General features: G+C 33.9%; 3 protein-coding genes across 3 annotated transcripts; 1 reads left to right on the top strand and 2 right to left on the bottom strand.

Annotated features, from left to right (window-relative positions):
- Window positions 1-2,298: 2,298 nt before the first annotated feature.
- Window positions 2,299-3,343, bottom strand: LOC141724051 (CASP-like protein 1). Its single transcript, XM_074526042.1, has 3 exons — window positions 3,029-3,343; window positions 2,791-2,920; window positions 2,299-2,697 (listed from the first exon to the last, which is right to left on the bottom strand). Exons 1-3 carry the CDS (start codon window positions 3,274-3,276, stop codon window positions 2,482-2,484), a joined length of 594 nt encoding a protein of 197 aa, XP_074382143.1. The 5' UTR covers window positions 3,277-3,343; the 3' UTR covers window positions 2,299-2,481.
- Window positions 3,344-6,834: 3,491 nt separating this feature from the next.
- LOC141724059 (CASP-like protein 1) lies at window positions 6,835-7,870 on the bottom strand. Its single transcript, XM_074526052.1, has 3 exons — window positions 7,546-7,870; window positions 7,318-7,447; window positions 6,835-7,215 (listed from the first exon to the last, which is right to left on the bottom strand). Exons 1-3 carry the CDS (start codon window positions 7,785-7,787, stop codon window positions 7,000-7,002), a joined length of 588 nt encoding a protein of 195 aa, XP_074382153.1. The 5' UTR covers window positions 7,788-7,870; the 3' UTR covers window positions 6,835-6,999.
- A 7,252-nt stretch (window positions 7,871-15,122) lies between these two features.
- LOC141724067 (uncharacterized) lies at window positions 15,123-17,126 on the top strand. The gene is made up of 2 exons (XM_074526061.1): window positions 15,123-15,884; window positions 16,200-17,126. The coding sequence occupies exons 1-2, from the start codon at window positions 15,278-15,280 to the stop codon at window positions 16,961-16,963; spliced, it is 1,371 nt and encodes a 456-aa protein (XP_074382162.1). The 5' UTR covers window positions 15,123-15,277; the 3' UTR covers window positions 16,964-17,126.
- Window positions 17,127-19,811: the final 2,685 nt, after the last annotated feature.

Here is a 19,811-nt window from a genome sequence, read left to right on the forward strand (position 1 = left end):
AGCTCTCCGGCCGCCATTTTGGTCTAATTCGTAATCACCCTAGTAGCTAGTACTTACTGCAGTTTAATGTACAAAAAAGTTTCGAACATAGTCCAGTCCATGATAGTCTGTTAAAGACTTAAGTCGTCAGTCTTTCACTACGGCGGCACGGCAAGAAGTCTAAAATAGTTCTGCTCAACAATTATGTGAAAAACGTTTAAGACTTAAAGGTGTTTGAAAATCGATACAAGATTCGACCCGGCATATGTATGAAATACGAGTATTCTGAGTATTTGGGGAGTTTTCAAAAAAAGTACTCGAATTAAAAACTTGAATAAAATAAAATATTAATTTTTAATTTTAATATTTATTTAACTTAATATATTTTATAAATGATATACAATATAATTAATTATATTTCTGAGTATTTCGAAAGAGAGAAGCGGATTCAGGAATTATATTTCGGGGGGAAACCGACCATATTTTGTAAATACATCCTTATATTTTTGAATTTTCTGGGGAGTACTTTTATATATTTTTAAAAAATTTAATGGTAAAAAAGGTAAAATTCTATTGTTTTAGGGGGACACGTGTCCCCCGTGACCCTTACTAGATCCTCCTCTGCGAAAAAGTACTTGATATAAAACTCGAAAATTTTAAATGACCAAAACATTTAATTAGAATGTATTTAACTTGTAATATTTTATAAATGATATGCAACATATTAAATTATTTTTATTTATATTTTGATTAGCATTTTATGATCATTTTAACACTAAAAATACTTAAAAGTTGTATTTTTGTAATTAGAAACTAGTACACTTACGAGTTTTTTGGAATTATTACTCTTTTTTTCAAAATATTTCTTCTAAAATCGAGTTTTTTCCTAATAATCTAAATTTTGACCAAATTTGACCCAAATTTAGTTAAAAATCGAGTCATGACCGCATATATCATACCTGGATCAAAAATTAACCCGAGTTTTCGAGTTTTAGAACACTGAGAACATCAACTCCATCTGTTTCCCTTGATGGAATGCATAGTCGCAAATTAAGTTAGTATATGTTGAGCTTTATTTGTTCAAACTTTTTGAACAATTTTTTTCGAATCTGTACGAATTGTATGAACCGAAACGAAGTGACTTTCTACCCCTACAATCTTCAGGCATGACAGTTGCTTCAACAAAATTAAACAAAAGCTTTTTATGAAGTTTTTATTACCTCAACATAATTTTGATATCTCCCTAGCTATATTTCAGATGCTTGATAACTTGCAACGAAAATAAACATTGTAATTAGCTTAAAGTAAGGATCAACCATCCAAATCCACCCACACCCTACGGAGAACACGGTTATGTTCGACTTAATTTCGGGATTAAATCAAAATTCGGAAATTTCGATTTTAAAATTATTGTTTGAAATTTCGGTGAGGTTATTACATATTGGGTTTCATATTACTCCTTCCGTCCCTTTAAATTGTTAACATTTGAAATGAAGTGTTCGACACGCATTTTAAGGCTCCTATCTAGTATAGTAACATAAATTATTTTTCAAATATTTTTCTTCTGAATAAATATTAAATGTTTAAACTATTATTCAGAAAAAGAAAATTTTCAAAATAAGTTATACAACTATACTAGACAAGAGCCTTAAAATGCGTGTCGAACACTTCATTTTAAATGTTAACAATTCAAAGGGACGGAGGGAAGAGACGGAGGGAGTACAAAACTGCATGAGATAAATTGACAAAAAAATAATACATTGTAAACAATTAATAAACTTAAATGATCAAAAGATTGTGGCAATGGTGCATAAAAAACGTGGCTCAACTATATATGGCATGTACTAATATTTTATACAAGCTCATTTTATTAAAAACATAGTTAATATAATCATTTTGATTTGATTTTCCGGGTTCAATTATAATTTATAACCGAAAACCAAACAATTAAAAATAGTTCGACTTTTTGCTTGTTCGATTATATTTCAGTTTGATTTTTACCGGTTTTCCGATCATTTTTTAATTTAGATTTCTAGCTCGGATTAGGATACTTCTATCAACACTAATTGTGTAACTAAATGCATGGAATTTATAGGTGCTTGGCGTTGCAAAGTTCGAATACAACCACTACAAAGAAAATCGGGTTATTTCCACGTGACAAAATCCGTGTTATATAGCCTGTTTTCGACAGAAATCAGTGGGATTAAACTAAACTTGACGGATTCTCCAACAGTGTCATATAGTCGGGTAGCCTGTTAACGGATGCACAAGTCATGACTCATGAGCATTTGTAAACACAAAACTGACTAGTTACAAGCATTTGTAAAATAATTAAATTTATTTGACATAAATGTTGTAATCTTACAAAGATTATAATTAGTCACACAAGAACGTGAAAAATACTACAGTACATGAAAGAATTGTAATTAACAAACGGTAGAGCCTAAAAACGAAGCTCATCAAACATTTGACATACATATCGTGGCTAGCATTTTCATTAATCTATCTTCTTGACATAGCTACGATGTAGAGGATGATCAGCAATGAAAGCACAATGGAGGCGAAGATTGAGATCAAAACGGAGAATCCAACGTGTCGACAGTAAGAGTCATACACATTGCAGATCTTCTGCCACCCTACATTTGAGTTTCCTTTGAGTCCTAAATATGCTACTTCGCCAGCTGCTCCAGTTGCAGAAGCTAAAATTCCCAGTAGTAGCTGAACACGAAAAAGGTTTGTCATCAGAATATTACATTACATAAACTGCGTGTGACTGCTTAATCAAGGATATCGAGATTTGTAAAAGCTTACCACGTCTATTGCAAAAACACATGACATTAACTTTGTTGATGTAGCAGATCGCTTAACAAGTGTCAAGAAAGATAGGATTGTAGTGATTATGCTGTATAAGCAAGTCACGGAGAGAGCTGCTGACGAATATCTGAAAGATTAACAATCATATATAATGTAAGAATTGATATAAAGATCCAGTTCGGTCTTCCTCTAACAAGTACTTCAATGTACGTGCAAAACAAAATTTTTTACTTACACAAAGGCAGGAGAATCAGTGAACTTGGCTGAAACAGATGCTCCATAGGGTGGGAAAGGTACCGGAATCATCTCCGTTTGCTTACTAGTCATCAAGGCCACAAGTGAAGTTAGGGTTGTTGCGAACAAGCAAACCCTTAATATCACATCATGCAACACTAATTTCGTAGTTTTATTAGTAGTACCGTGACTATTCTTCTCAAGCTCCACTACTGCTAGCGGTGAGGATCCCGGATTGATCGAGGCCATTGAAATTATATGAATGTATATATGTTATCTGATGAGTTGATGAGGTTGAGAAGATTTGTGAATAACTTGGAGCTATAGGGATCACTATTTATAGTAGTTCTTCAGGGTGTTAAATCTCAGAAAATAGACAGCTCAAGTACTTTGACTGTAGTTCATGTTAATTATTTTGCTTAAATTATTTAAACAAGAACACATGAGTCAATTGCATGACTACTATAATCTGATGGTTAAATCGCACTTAAAGAGTAAAATATTAGTATTCGCGTGTGGCAGCTGCACGTACCGTCTTATTTTAAGTGTTTTCTCCATTTATTCGTAATGCTGTTTAATTAAACACTTAATATATTTCTAATTTTAACACTGTATATTATTTTTTGACCTCTTGTTGAAATGAATATATAAATTAACAAAAGTTTACCACTTTTCTGGGAATTCAATCACAAATGCAAACAAAATGCAGGTCAGTAACTGGCTGCGTTTAATATTGGTCGCCATACTACATGTGAAACACTCTGATAACAACATTCACGCTCGTACTAAATAATTAAAATATGTAATTATATAGTGTTGTTAAGAAATAAATCTGGTAAAACCTCAGGAACTATTAAGTGTTATAACTTGAAAGCAATGTTCTAAAAAGCGGAAATCGGGATTTTTCGGTAGAGGGATCTTTAATCGGATTGAATATTAATCGGAGTATTAATCGGATTGAATATTAATCGGAGTATTAATCGGAAGCAATTTATTTAATAAATAATAATAATAATTTTATTTAAATGTCACTAACCTTCCATATGATTTACAAAAATAAAATCACATATCATTAATTCAATATTGATGTTTAAATGATAGTAAGATTTAAAAAAAAACCACCATCACTAGTCCATAATTTATATTTAAGTAGTTTATACTAATTAATTATTACTGACTACTCACTAGTCACTACTACTTGATAGTTAGAAAATTACTATCGACTAATTCAAATCTTAAGATTTAAAATATTATTATTATTATTATTATTATTATTATTATTATTTGTTAAATGTTAAATGTTATTTATTAAACATAAATTTTTCTTTAAAAAAAAATATTATTTTCAAACTTTGACCGATTCGACCGATTTTTGACCCGAATAAACCGATTTTTCCCGAACTGCCCGACTTTTGACCGATTTTTTAAAAATCCGTACTTTGACCTGATTAAACGATTAATTGAGACGGAACACATCCGAACTCCGATTAATTGGCCGATTAATCAGTTAATCGGCCGACTTTTAGAACACTGCTTAAAAGTGTACCGGGTATCTCACATTTGTTGGAACTTAATTTAGGTACTTTTTATATGTTTGAACAAGTAATATATATATAGAGTAAAGTTCTATGGAGTCCACCTTTAATTGGAGTCCTCAGAGTCCATATATGTTCTGCAAGTAAAATATAGCTTAAAATATTGCAAAACATATTATTTTTCGACAAACATCACTATTCTATCAAAAATCTTGTAGATTGCATAAATTTTACAAGCAGAACATTGCAAAAATATATATTCTACAAAACATGTTTAGTTTGCAGAACATAAATGTTCATGTTGCAGAACATATTGCAGAACATATATATTGTACCGTAAATATATGAGATTTGCATGATTTTGTTGAAGTTATGCTATTTGTGTAACATGTTTTGCAAAATAACACGTTTTACAATATAATTTATTTGCAGAACGTAGATGGACTCCGAGGACTCCGATAAAAAGGTGTACTCCATAGAACTCAGCCCATATAGATATTTACTTTAATTGTTAGGACGTTCGGTGAATGTATTTGGTCACGTACGACCATGTTTACGTATACTGCTAAAACTTTGAATACTTTTAATTTATTAAATATACATTCAGTCTCAGAAGATGTCTCAAAATTCGATTTAAGTTGAGTTCAAATCAAATTTGATTATAATGTGTGGTTTTTAAAGTTCTTGGAGGAGTCTCAATATTATTCACATAAGTGCTTTTCTGGCGTTCTGAAATTTAGGAGAACTTAATCGAAATCATCCTACATATATGTCACGACTTTTAGAACAATATATTTGCATCTGTAGTAAACTCGATTAACAGAACATATATGAACTGACACGAAGTAATAACTTTCTGTATCTGCAATCCTCAGGCATGACGGTGGCTTCAACTGTCCAAAACGACCCAATTAAAAGAAGAATATACTGTCGGGATAAATTAATCAAAACGCGAAAACATTAGTGAAAAATCAAAACATTACAAAATTTTTGGATTCGAACATTATCAATTTGGTTTCATTACAAAACTGGATGCATGGTTGTTCCATTCTATGCGTAGGCCCAAACGAAATTAAACAAAAAAAAGGCCCTAAAACTTTATTTTTATCTTAAAATTAATACTGTATTTGATAATACAATTAACGATTCAAGTAAATTTAATAAATAACCATACTAATTAAACATCAAAATACTCACACAAAATATTAATGACAACAAAAAACCATTATGGCCAAAGAACTAACAAATATCGACCTGGTTCGTATAAACACCGACCGGATTCATAAACATCGTTCATTATTGATCGATCGATAAAAATTTCTGAAATTAATACGACTAACTCGGTCAGTACATATATCGACCTACTTTAGCAACCGTCGAATTTGAGATGTTTACTTGACATGCGTTAACACGTGTTTGTATATTTTAAGAAACGTGACACCAACATGTCAGTTATAACCTACGATGCGTCATATAGGTCACATCCATGTGTCATGTACACGTGAATGAAGTCAGCAGCCATTAAAATGACTTGAAAACGCAAAAAAAGACATTTTTAATGACGGGTCTTTTGATGAAGTCATTATTTAGTAATATCAACCGAGATCATATTAAAAACGACCATTTATGCTGTTGATAAAAGCCCTTTTCTTATAATGAGGGATCAATGTCAATATTCTCCGACAAATCTCTTATATATAAAAGCATAAAATTATAAGACCGTACAACATTTCCTATGACATCGATGAATGCAAATAACATTTCCTGTGTCATTGATTTTCGGTTCGTCTTCGATCTTGATTTTTGCTCGGCAATACCGTGCCCATTTTACTACTTCTTTCAACACTAATTATGTAACATTAGTTTCTTATTTACGTCTCTTTTAGCTTCAAATAATATGGAGTATAGGTGCTTGCTATTAGAGAAGTTCAAATACAATTGTTGAGTAACCGGCTCATCTAAAATCTTAAGATATTAGAGGAAGACTCAATTCTCCCTCACTCGATGAGAATGTTGGGGATGGCTGAAAATCGAAACATGTTAGAGGAAGACCCAATTATCCCTCATTCGATGAGAATGTTGGGGATGGCTGAGAATCGAAACTTAGTCCTCCCGCTAGCCTAACTCTGATCCCATGTTGAGTAACCAACTCATCTAAAATCTTAAGATGTCAGACCCCAACAGCATCATATATTTAACAACAATAGATGCATAATTAGGCACGGGCATCTCACTAATTCTGTGAAAACAACACTATAACAAGCATCTGTAATAATTAAATTTAGTTGACATTGATGTTGTAATTTTACATGGATTGTAATTAGTCACATAATAACGTGAAAAGAACTCAATACACAAAAGAAATTAACAAAAGGTCGAGCCTAAAGGTCAGGCTCATCAAACATTTTGATGAGTCGTCGCCAGCATTTTCATTAATCTATCTTCGTGAAATTGTAATAATGTAGAGGATGATCAGCGATGAAAGCACAATGGAGGCGAAGATTGAGATCAAAACGGAGAATCCAACGTGTCGACAGTAAGAGTCATACACATTGCAGATCTTCTGCCACCCTACATTTGAGTTCCCTTTGAGTCCTAAATATGCTACTTCGCCAGCTGCTCCAGTTGCAGAAGCTAAAATTCCCAGTAGTAGCTGAGCACGAAAAAGGTTTGTCGATCAGATTTATAATAATTATTTTCTAAACTGCGTTTGACTGTTTAATTCGTAAGTATATCGAGATTTTTCAAAGCTTACCACGTCTATCAGAAAAACACACGACATTAACTTTGTTGATGTAGCAGATCGCTTAACAAGTGCCAAGAAAGATAGGATTGTAGTAATGATGCTGTATAAGCAAGTCACCGAGAGTGCTGCTGACGAATATCTGAAAAATCAACAAATCATTTTATAATATAAAGATCCAGTTCGACCTTGCTCTAACAAGTACTTCAACGTACGTGCAAAACACAAATTTGTACTTACACGAAGGCTGGTGAATCAGTGAACTTGGCTGAGACAGATGCTCCGTAAGGAGGGAAAGGGACCGGAATCATCTCCGTTTGCTTACTAGTCACTAAGGCCACAAGTGAAGTTAGGGTTGTTGCGAACAAGCAGACCCTCAATATCACATCATGCAACACTAATTTCGTAGTTTTAGTACTGCCCTGACTATTTTTCTCAAGCTCAACTGCTAGCGGTGAGGATCCTGGATTGATTGAAGCCATTGAAATCGATTAATGTATAGCCTTAATTGGTTAAAGATATGAATGTATATATGTTATCTGATGAGTTGATGAGGTTGAGAAGATTTGTGAATAACTTGGAGCTATTGGGATCACTATTTATAGGAGTTCTTGAGGGTGTTAAATCTCAGAAAATAGACAGCTCAAGTACTTTGAATGTTGTTCATGCTAATTATTTAGTTTAGTCAATTGCATTATCACTCCTATACTGAAGTGAATTGTGAGTTTGAGTTTGTTGAATCATTAAAAAATTACAAAACCTTGCCACTTCTCCGGGAATTCAATCACAGTAGGGAAAGATCTAGTTAGGGGCACGGGGACCGTGCCTCTTTAAATTAAAATTTTACCATTTTTTACTATTAAAATTTTTGAAAATATACGAAAGTGTCCCCGAAAATTAAAAAATATAAGAATGTATTCACAAATTATGGTCGATGTCCAATCAAATATAATTTTTGGATCCGCCCTGATCACCCACGAAGAAACTGCAGGTCAGTAACTGGCTGCGTTTAATATGAGTCTCCATGCATGTGAAACACTCTGATTACAACATTCACGCTTGTACTAATTATATAAATATATGTAATCATATAGTGTTGTTAAGAAATTAATCTGGTAAAACCTGAGGAATTATCAAGTGTTGTTACTTAAAAGTGTACCAAGTATATATCTCACATTTGTGGAAACTTTAGGTATATTTTATAATTACTTTAATTGTTAGGACGTTAGGTGATTTGTATTCGGTCATGTACGACCATATATGTTCATTTATACTTTCAAAACTTTGAAAACTTTTCATTTCACTAATATACATAAACAAAAAGTTGTGTTTTAAATTTTTAGTAAATGATTTATTATATAATATTATTATTAACTTCGACATTTAATAAGACATTTTAATTTTATTTAACTTCTTTTATGTGATTTTTTTTATTATAAATTCTATTATGTAAGTAGATTTATTAACTTCTTTTGATTAGTTATTAGCTTGAAAGCTACTAGATATTAAAATTTTAGGCCTGCATTCAAAATTGATGGTAATTAATGTGTGATTTTTAAAATTCTTAGACAGACTCACACTCTACAAGCCTCGAAATCTTGATTTAATTCTATTAAAAAAATTAAATCATTCGAATTAATGTGTTGGTCTAATTCGTAATCACATTCGGAGGAGAATTTAAGGGGTATATTCAATTCAGATTTTACAGAATTTATAATAATTCATTAATTTTGAATGATTGTTGTTGATTTTGCGTGATTTTAATTGTATTCAGATTTTAGCGGAGTTGTTGAATAAATCTCGTGGAGTGTTGCTGATTTGAGTAATAATTTCTACAAATCCATCAAAATCTATTGAATTTTGCTAAAATTTATGAAAATATAAAATACACTGGCAAATATATCAAAATCTACAATTTTATGAAATACAAAAAAATCCATGTACTTTTAAATACCTCCAGATGTTAATGGATTTTTTAAAATTCAAATTGAATACCACATATTTTAATGGATTTTTTATAATCTACATTTGAATGTCATCAGATTTTAAAGGATTTTTTATAACCCAAATTGAATATCTTAGAATTTTCAAAATCCAAAAATACATGTGGAGACGTGCCCCTTTGTTAAAATCAAAATTTATATTTTTTCATCATTAAAATTGTAACTGCCCTCATAAAAATTAAAAATACAAGGATGTCTCCCTGAAATGTAGTTTGTGTCCTTCTAAAGAATAATTTCTGAATCTGCCCCTGATCATCACGTTAGGGGCTAGTACTCTAGTTTAAAGTGTACAAAATAGTTTCGTCCACGTACCACTGGGCAGTCTGTCAAAGACTTGAAGTCTTTAGTCCTTCACTACGGCGGCACGGCAAGAACTGGAAATTTACTTTACACTTTACAGACTGGTATAGTATTATGCATGTGGTTTATTGTTTGAATTAGAACCAATATCTGTAGGCATTCTGAGTTACAAATTTATACTGTAGTAGTTTTGGTCAACAATCATGCGAAAAACGTTTAAGTGAACATCATTTGCATCTGTTTCGCTTGATGATATGCATAGATGCAAATTTCGTATATTTTGCATCCGTGGGCAGCTTGATGGGTACAGCATATATGAACCACTTTAAAGAGTATAAGATTGTGTTCGGGCCTTCATCTATCACCTTAAGATTGCATGATATCAAAACTCGGTTTAGGAGGTATACATATACCTTGACACGCATCAGTACCATATATATTAATGAAAAACAGAAAATTTCATCGACTAAACAAAACAAGGTGATTGACACGCATCAGTACTATATATTGAATGCTTGCAGTTGATCTGGGTAACCCCTCGGTTTTGGGACAACTGAAGGATATTAGACATATAAGCACAATTTTAAAGTCCATACTAGAAGAGCTCAAATAAACTAATAATAACTGCAGAAGTATAATTAAACTGATACTCTAGTTTAGTTAAGTATTATATATGCATATCGATCGATGAGGTAGTGGAAACCATGCTGGTAATAGTTTTCAATTTGTCCCGCACAGAAACTGCAATAGGTGCTAAGAGCAGCTCCAATGCTGTCTCGGCCGTTTCACCTTTTTGTGGGGTATGTATTTGCCATGTCAAATTGGGTTGGCCAAATGGAACAAATGGCCAATTCCCTCCAATACTATGCTCATTTCCTTTAATGTGTAGTACTTAATGTATTCATATTATATTATATTTTTATTTAATTTAATTTTTAATAAAATAATTAATTACTTTATTTAAAATTTAATTTAATTTTATTATGTTAGAATTGGGGTAATAAAATTAAAGTATTTTAAAATTTATAAAATATTATTAAATTGAAGACGCTTAATTCTCGTAATTAAATTAAAAACATCACACATAGAAATATTAAATTTAAACGTTACATGATAATACTTCAAATGTAAAAACAACATGGGAATGAAAAACAGAACTAAAGAAGGTTTACATACTGAACAATCACACAAAAGCATTAAATTTAAATGTTACAATAAAAAAAATTAACGATTATTGGCGAACTGGAAGATATGCTCAACCAAGTCATTTTGTAGCTGACGATGTGCCCGTTTATCACGCATCTGTATAGTGTTTTGATTATACGTTTCATACGCGACAAAAAGTTCTTCGCCTAAGTTTGGTTATGATAAGTCATTTGTTGCATCATCATAAATTGGGAGGGGACCAAACTGAGTGGCGTACGTGTCTCTCTCGTCTTCAACAATCATATTATGTATTATGATGCATGCTCTCAAGATTCTCCCCAGATCGTCTTTATCCCAAAAACGTGCTGGACCACGTACAATTGCGAAACGGGATTGTAACACACCAAATGCTCATTCAACGTCTTTTCGTTGACTTTCTTGATATTTTGAAAATAATTTTCTTTTCTCATCTTGTGGACGTGGTATCGTTTTAACAAATGTTGCTCATTCAGGATATATTCCATCTGTTAAGTAATATCCCACATTATAATTATTTCCATTGATAGTATAATTTACCTCGGGAGCTCGACCTTGTAGCACATCGTCAAATATTGGTGACCCAAATTTCTGAGCACCTTCATTTATTCGTTGCCACCTTTTTCTCATAGCCACAACTCCTCTTTCGATGACGCCGGGATTGTCTTCTTCACAATATTGCTTAATTCTATCCCAAAAGGCTTCGGCTTTTTGATCAGTACCGATTAGTGGATCAATTGACACATTCAACCATGCACTTATTAAGAGTTTGTCTTCAATCCACGTCCAATGACCGGTATTTTCACGTACATCTTTCGTTTCTTCATAATCATCATTTAAATCAACAAAATTTGTGTTACCGAAAGCCTGCACTTGCAAATCTGGAGAATTTTGGATAGGTGATTGTTGGGTTTCAAATTGTGTATTTGAAAATGGAGGAAATGGACTTGGATAAGGAGAATTTTGAGGATACGGAAATGGAAAATGAGAACCTTAAGATTGTGAAAATGGGTGTTGAGAATTATATTTAAAATTTTGTGAATTTGGATAATAAGGATTTGAATATGGATATGGAAAATGAGGGTTTGAATTTTGAGAATTTGGAGGAGGGGGATTATTTGGATTCATTTTTTTGGAGAGAAAATTTAGATTTTTTTGTAGTAAAAATTATGAATAATGAAAGCCAAGTCAAAGTAATATTAAAATAAAGGAAAGTAAAAAGTTGGTCTTGGCCAAATAACTGGCCTTGCCCGTTTGTGCGTACTACATCCAACGCTGTGTTTTGTAAACGTCCAGCCCATATTACTTTTCTCGTGTCCCTATGCAGGTAAATGGGCAGCATTGGAGCTGCTCTAAGGTGATGAAACCAACCACATTCTTGATCCAATGGTTGTGACTCCTCTCTCTTTTATGCGAGGTGAAGGATTCCATCCCGCTCTCCGACAATAAAATGTTGGGAGATGGTTGTCATAACTCTTTGTAGGCTTTTCGTTTATTCACCACAATAAAATGTGGTGAATGTTCGCTCCTACTAGTTCGTGCTGCTCGTATTCATTCTGAAAGATGATACGTGACGCTTATGATGATACGGGAGTTAAATCATTTAAATTTATTCTTGTAAAACCGATATGGGACGAGGCACCTGTTGGGAAAAACAATAGCACAACGACTAAACTAACAGAACGAGGCAGTTATATAACGAATAACAAGAACAAGGCAAATCACCAATAATGAAAACAAGCCACGAAGGTCGAAAACATAAAACAATCAGAAACTGTTAAATAAAACAAGACGAGAAAAAAAGCTTATCGTAATGAAACTTTTACAGCTGAGTCACCAATTTATTGCCCTCACTTACTGAGCAACTGCTTAGCACTATAGGCATCCGATGAATAAACATCAAACAGAGTGTTTTCTAAAGCAGCCAGAATGGCTGCCCTAGCCACCCCATCCTTCTCAGCCCATAGCGTATAAATAGTCATAGTTTCAGCCTCTTCTTGATCCACGACAAGAGGATCATACTGCACCACCTGCCATAGACCTTTAACATTTAACCAGAGCTTCATCTTTTTCTGCCAGCGAGAAAAAGAAGCCCCCCCACTGAATTTATCAGGCATGCCCGATAAATCAATAGACTGAGGAAATCTGTATGTGGTCCAATCTATGGTGGACGCAATAACTCCAGAACCAGAACCACCATCAACAAGAGTCTTATCAACATTAACAGGAGTCTCACTTTCGTTAACCATCTTGTTAAATTGCAATGTAACAAATTAACTCTTCAAGATTGTTGGTAAAAATAATATCACAACGACTAAACTAACATAACGAGGCAGTTATATAACAAATAACAAGAACAAGGCAAATCACCAATAACGAAAACAAGCCACGAAGGTCGAAAACATAAAAACAATCAGAAACTGTTAAATAAAACAAGACGAGAAAGAAAGTTTATCGTAACCAGAACCACCATCAACAAGAGTCTTATCAACATTAACAGGATTCTCACTTTCGTTAACCATCTTGTTAAATTGTAATATAACAAATTAACTCTTCAAGATTGTTGGGAAAAATAATAGCACAACGACTAAACTAACATAACGAGGCAGTTATATAACAAATAACAAGAACAAGGCAAATCACCAATAACGAAAACAAGCCACGAAGGTCGAAAACATAAAAACAAACAGAGTGTTCGCTAAAGCAGCCAGAATGGCTGCCCTAGCCACCCCATCCTTCTCAGCCCATAGCGCATAAACAGTCATAGTTTCAGCCTCTTCTTGATCCACAACAAGAGGACCATACTGCACCACCGGCCATAGACCTTTAACAGTTAATCAGAGCTTCATCTTTTTCTGCCAGCGAGAAAAAGAAGCCCCCCCACTGAATTTATCAGGCATGCCCGATAAATCAATAGGCTGAGGAAATCTGTATGTGGTCCAATCTATGGTGGACGCAATAACTCTAGAACCAGAACCACCATCAACAAGAGTCTTATCAACATTAACAGGAGTCTCACTTTCTTTAACCATCTTGTTAAATTGCAATATAACAAATTAACTCTTCAAGATTGTTGGGAAAAAGAATAGCACAACGACTAAACTAACATAACGAGGCAGTTATATAACAAATAATAAGAACAAGGCAAATCACCAATAACGAAAATAAGCCACGAAGGTCGAAAATATAAAAACAATCAGAAACTGTTAAATAAAACAAGACGAGAAAGAAAGTTTATCGTAACCAGAACCACCATCAACAAGAGTCTTATCAACACTAACAGGATTCTCACTTTTGTTAACCATCTTGTTAAATTGCAATATAACAAATTAATTATTCAAGATTGTTGGGAAAAATAATAGCACAACGAATAAACTAACATAATGAGGCAGTTATATAACAAATAATAAGAACAAGGCAAATCACCAATAACGAAAATAAGCCACGAATGTCGAAAACATAAAAACCATCAGAAACTGTTAAATAAAACAAGACGAGAAATGAAGCTCTCACAGCTGAGTCACCAATTTATTGCTCTCACTTACCGAGTCCAGAGCCTGCAATAACCCTCCCGGATAAGCCCAAATCGCCCTTTGGCCCGGCTCGAGCAGAGAGCCGGCAGCAGCGCATGTTTGTGAGCGAGGCCCACACTATACCCATGCATACCCACGTGGTAGTTGTGCACTATACTTGCATGTTATATAATATAAAGCCACCAACACTCTTTTACCATATAAATGTGGTACTCAAGTTAATCAACCACAAACTCATTTCAAACTAGCCATCTCAACTCCATTTATTTATGAATTCCACTAAGAAAATGTCTTAAATACAAACATGAAAGTTTGAGTCATCTTAGCAAGGAACAACTTCCAACTATTAGTTTCTGGAAATTACATCAAGATCATAATCTAGTTATACCTCAAAGTTCCATTTTTTAACAGCACCCATATCGGTTTGGAATTGGGCTGTAAATTGCTGAGACAGGGTTTTTGGATTTTGGTATTCATGGGCTTGGATTGTTACATAATGCAAACTCGAAACCATTTTGATAATCTTTTTTTATCTACTTTTAAAAGTTAGAGGATAAATTGAAAAATGAAATGCAATTTAAGTAACAAATAATTTAATCCTTAAGTTTTGTATTATACTTGATGCCTGCCCTGCTAAAAAAAGGCTTCAACACCTCTCATTTGCATGCCAACACACACAAAATCTTGGCCTCCAACTCTCAACGAAATTTAAGCTCCTAATTTTCATCATAACATGCTATATAATCCTTCCAATGTCTAAAAATAAGTCTCATGAATCTAAAAAAAACATGCACAAATTTATACAGTTACATTATTTCCCAATCTTCTCCATCTCTTGATTATAACTGATCTTTGTCTTCCTCATTGTCACAACAAAAACCAGGGAACTAAGGATTGATTGTTTGTCCTTTCTTCCCCTGCCTTCGAACACGACAATTTCTGATTAATTCAACAATGGGGTGCAAGGAATCGAAACATAAAGCTGTTGCTGAGGGGAATACAATCATCACCCCTAGCTCCAGCAGGAAATCGATGAATCGTGGTCTAAGTTCCAGCCTCAAGAGCAATGTTCCATCTTTGCACAGGTCGAGAAGCACGAGATCAACGATTAAAAAAGAGAATAGTTTGAAGAAGATTAATGTGGGAAATTCAAGGGCTAGCAATGTCTTGAAAGAAAATGAAAATTCTGGTTATGAAAAGGGCACTGTCAATGTCAGCAAGGTGTTGGAAAATGAAGATAGGAGGCTGAAACAACTTAATGATCAAATGGCGAAAAGTGGAGAGAATGAATTGATGAAAGGTAAGAATGATGCTGTTGAAACAAAGGAAAATGAAAATGTGGAGCAAGAGAAAGAGCAAGAAGAAATCTTGATCCCTAAGGTAAACTTACCTTACTTGAAAGATGGTGGAGGAATTGAGTCAATCATCACCGACGGCCTATCAGGAACATCTGTTTATTATACTCCGACAGAGGCTTCTGGTCCATTTGGTAAGAACGCGAAAACAGAAGATGATGAGGAGAAACAAGAACCAGCTGAAATAATCAAGGACTCGAAATCAGGTACCAATATACATTCCACATTATTTATCATTAATAGCATTTGTTTTTTCGGGTAAAAGTCTGTCATTAATATTTTTGTTGGTCTGAATTAGCCATGTGCAAACAGGGAGTCAGAATTAACACAGGTCCAGCTCGATAAATTGAACTATTTTATGCAATTATGAGAAGAAAATTTTAGAAAGAAAAAAACCTTTGTTATAAGAGAAATGTTAGAGGAAGGAAATAGAGTAAGGGCTTTTCCAGGATCTTATATTAGTATTCTAACAAGAACAAAAATTCTACACGAAACTGTAGTTAACTATGTGCTGCTTGCAGATGTAGCAGAGGAGGCTGCTGAAGATAATCCGGTTGAAAATGTTGATGCAACTGTGGAAGAAGCTGAGGTTGCTGAAAAAAATACCATCAAAACTGATGATGCAACTCCAGAGGACCATGACAAAGAAGCTGAGGTTGCTGAAAAAATTAAAGTAGCCGAGGCTGCGATTGCAGCTCTGGAAAACCTGGTGGAAGCTGACAAAACTGAGGATAATGATGCAGCCACACAATATCCAGTGGAAGAAACTGAAGAAATTACTGATGCAACACTAGAGAAACCAGTGATAGAAGCTGATACATATGGTATAATTCAGGAAACAGAAGAAGCACCTACTGATGCAACTGTTGAAAATCCAGCATTGGAATCTGAAAATTCTGAAGAAATTCCAGAAATAGAACCCGAGGCTACTGATCCAACGTTGTCATATCCGGTGATAGAATCTGATAAATCTGAAGAAAGTTTGCTCAAAGAGGAAGCGGAAGCTGTTGAAAATACGGTTAAAGAAATTCATGAAGTTGCTGACAAGGTTGAAGAAATTCCTCCAGAAGAAGCCGCGTCTTCTGATCCAACCGATCATGAAAATCAAGAGCTTGTTTCTGACAAAGCTGAAGATGTTCAGGAGAAAGAAGCAGAGGCTGCTGAAGATCCAGTGAATAAAGACGAGGTTGCTGACCAAGAAAAAAATTTGGGGAATGAAGCCGAGGCTGTCAGCATACATGATGAAGCCAGTACCGAGGAAGATACCAAGAATTCCAGTAAATGAATTTTCCAGTAAATTTGTTAAGCAATGACTATATAATAGAAAAACATGAAAGTATGCTTTGAAATTTATACATTGGACTCTATTAGGCAAGTTAGATCTTATTTCTATATCTTTGTTCTATACAAACATGGAATGATTATGTTTCATAAATTGCATTTATTCACTAAGAGATAACCAGTAGTTTTAAAGTTGCAATTCATTATTTTGTTAACTTTTTTCATCTAAATCATACAGTAAACAGGTCACACTGTATTTTAAAACAGATATACAAGGGCTGAGATTTTAGTGTGAACTCGAAATATTAACCCCTGGTGACAAATTCTAGGTGCATCCTGAGTTCCTCTTGCGCCATTGCAGTAACAATATTTGGAGACCTGTATAGTTTTGCTATGTTGTGATGGTACTCTGAGCATCTGACTATGTATTAAACAGCTGCGTTTAAGCAGCAAGACATTCTCATCTCAGCGTGGCTTGAGAGTTAGTGAGTTCGAGCAGAGTCATATCCTGCACTCATTGCTGGAGTGGATTGCAAAGCCTGCTACAGACTCAAGGAAGCCTAGTTACAAAGTGACCTGAGTTATAAAGCTAAAAAGTTCAATATGCATGAAAAATCAACTAAACTGCAAGTGAGCAACCTAATCAGAAAAGAGTGTCTTTGCTGCTGGTATCATGTTACCTAAATTAGCACATCATTAACCAACTCGAGGTAAATTTGTAATTTTAAAATTAGTAAATCAAATTCTTCAATTCAGGCCATTAGTAAAGGGCCTGATAGAAGATGTTGAATTCGGCATAAATCTCACTTATCAAACAGGAAAAAATCTACCTTACACATTTCCTGGTAACTGGTCGCGAGTCCTTCCTGGAAATAAATACATGTAGGGTGACAAACACCGTGATCAGCTGGATTGTATCAAGAACAAGTTTGCTGCAATGAGGATTCAAAAGCAGCAGTGGTACTTGCTTTTTGTTTGGAAAGTAATTAACGATAACTCGAGATCAATTTATTGCCAAACTATAACCCCTTGAAAACAATTAATCAAAAAATTTAGTAAAATTCTGAAGTAAGAAACTCAAACACACGATACCAATTTTAATGTGAAAAGAAAACCTACGTGCATACTAGAATCTAATTTTTAGAAGACCTACGCGCATACTGGAATTTAATTTTTAGAAAACCTACACGCATAATGGAATTTAATTTTTTTTCCTAGTAAACTCAAATTCTATGTAAACATAGAGAAAGTTCTTGATAGCAAATAATCGAAGTTCATGCTCAAATAGCTTAATTATAGACTCTAGTTCACATATATCAGAATACAAAATTAATTTGCAAAGCACACGATCTTCTTCTTACTTACGAGCTATAGCCTTGGACCTTGGATCAAGTCGTGGTCATCTGTTGCTCATCTTGGCTATAACCATCTGTCTATGTTGCTGCTAAAACCACATCCTGATCACAATATTATGCTGCCTCATGTCTAGATGATCCAGAGTAGCTTGCAATCTCTTTTATGAATAACTTGCTCAGATCAGAATGGACATCACTTTCCTCTACGCCATCCATTTAAACAACCTGAAAAGGTGGTCAAAGCCAGCAACATATGATTATATGATCGTTAAAAAAAAGAATCCACAATCGACATGGTTTTGCTTGTTTAATTAACAACTTAACAGATTCTACAGATTCATCTTAAAGGTTGCCTGTCAGAGGTGATTACTTTGCCAATAGGGCTAACTACATAATGCAGGCCTTTGTGATTCTAATAGGAGAGAGGAAGATCATACATTGTAAGTTGTAATTAAGCTAACAATTTTGGACAAGCATATGCCTTCTGTCCACGTCTCCACGGCCATAAAATCAGGAATGTCTTTGAAGTTTGAAACAAGCTTGCCTAAGCCTATAGCCTAATTTTTCCTTGCATAGTTTGGAATTAAAAACTTTAAAATTATACAAGGAAAGTACATATATGGAAATGCTTTGAGAATTTTGTATTTACCTCAATGGGTCTATTTGACTTCTTCATTGTGCTAAGCCAAAATTTAGGGCCGTAAACAAACCAAGTCGAACCGTTTGACCTAGACGAGCCGAGTTTAAGTTTTTTTTTGCCAGAAAAGTTGAATTTTATTAATTCCTCAAATCATTCAACAAAGTAGTTTGGAAATCGGAGAGGACATCTCCCACTCTCCAAGTACGATCAGCTTCAGAACAATTTTGTTGCGCTAAGAAATGTGCAACCTTATTCGCAGACCGTTTAACAAAACTAAGCTTAATGTTTCTATGACATAAGCATTTAAGTTTTTTATATAACAAAACGAGTCAAGCTAAGCTTTCGTATGGTACAAAAAGGTCGAAATTCGCTTCGTCCAACCAAAAATCCGTTTGATTCAATACATTAAATCTCAACTGATTATTCCCAAAGAATTCACGGATGGGATATTTGCATCATAATTATAAACTTCAAGTTTAAGGACTTTTAAGAAAAACCGGGATATGTACATATTTTTTTTGAGTTTTAAACAGTCGAGATAGAGTCGAGCAAGTTTCACCGAGCTTGAACTGCACATGTTAATAATTAGGCTTAAACTCGTTTTCTTAATGAACATAAAACATATTTGTGTTCGAGCTCAAGTTCGAGTTGCAGGTGCACTGAGTTGAATCGAGACGTTATTGAGACAAATTCAAGCTTGTATCTGAAATCACGAACAATTTGGTGGAACAATTATGTTTAATTATCGCACTTATCCTAGATCTAAACCCAATAATGTCTTCACAAATAAATCCCTATGAGAACCAAGAACATTAAGAAAATGCGACTTCTTTTGATATCGAAAAATCTTAGAACCA

Source organism: Apium graveolens, chromosome 1 (assembly GCF_009905375.1).
Source record: "Apium graveolens cultivar Ventura chromosome 1, ASM990537v1, whole genome shotgun sequence".
In the NCBI taxonomy this organism is placed as follows: Eukaryota; Viridiplantae; Streptophyta; class Magnoliopsida; order Apiales; family Apiaceae; genus Apium; species Apium graveolens.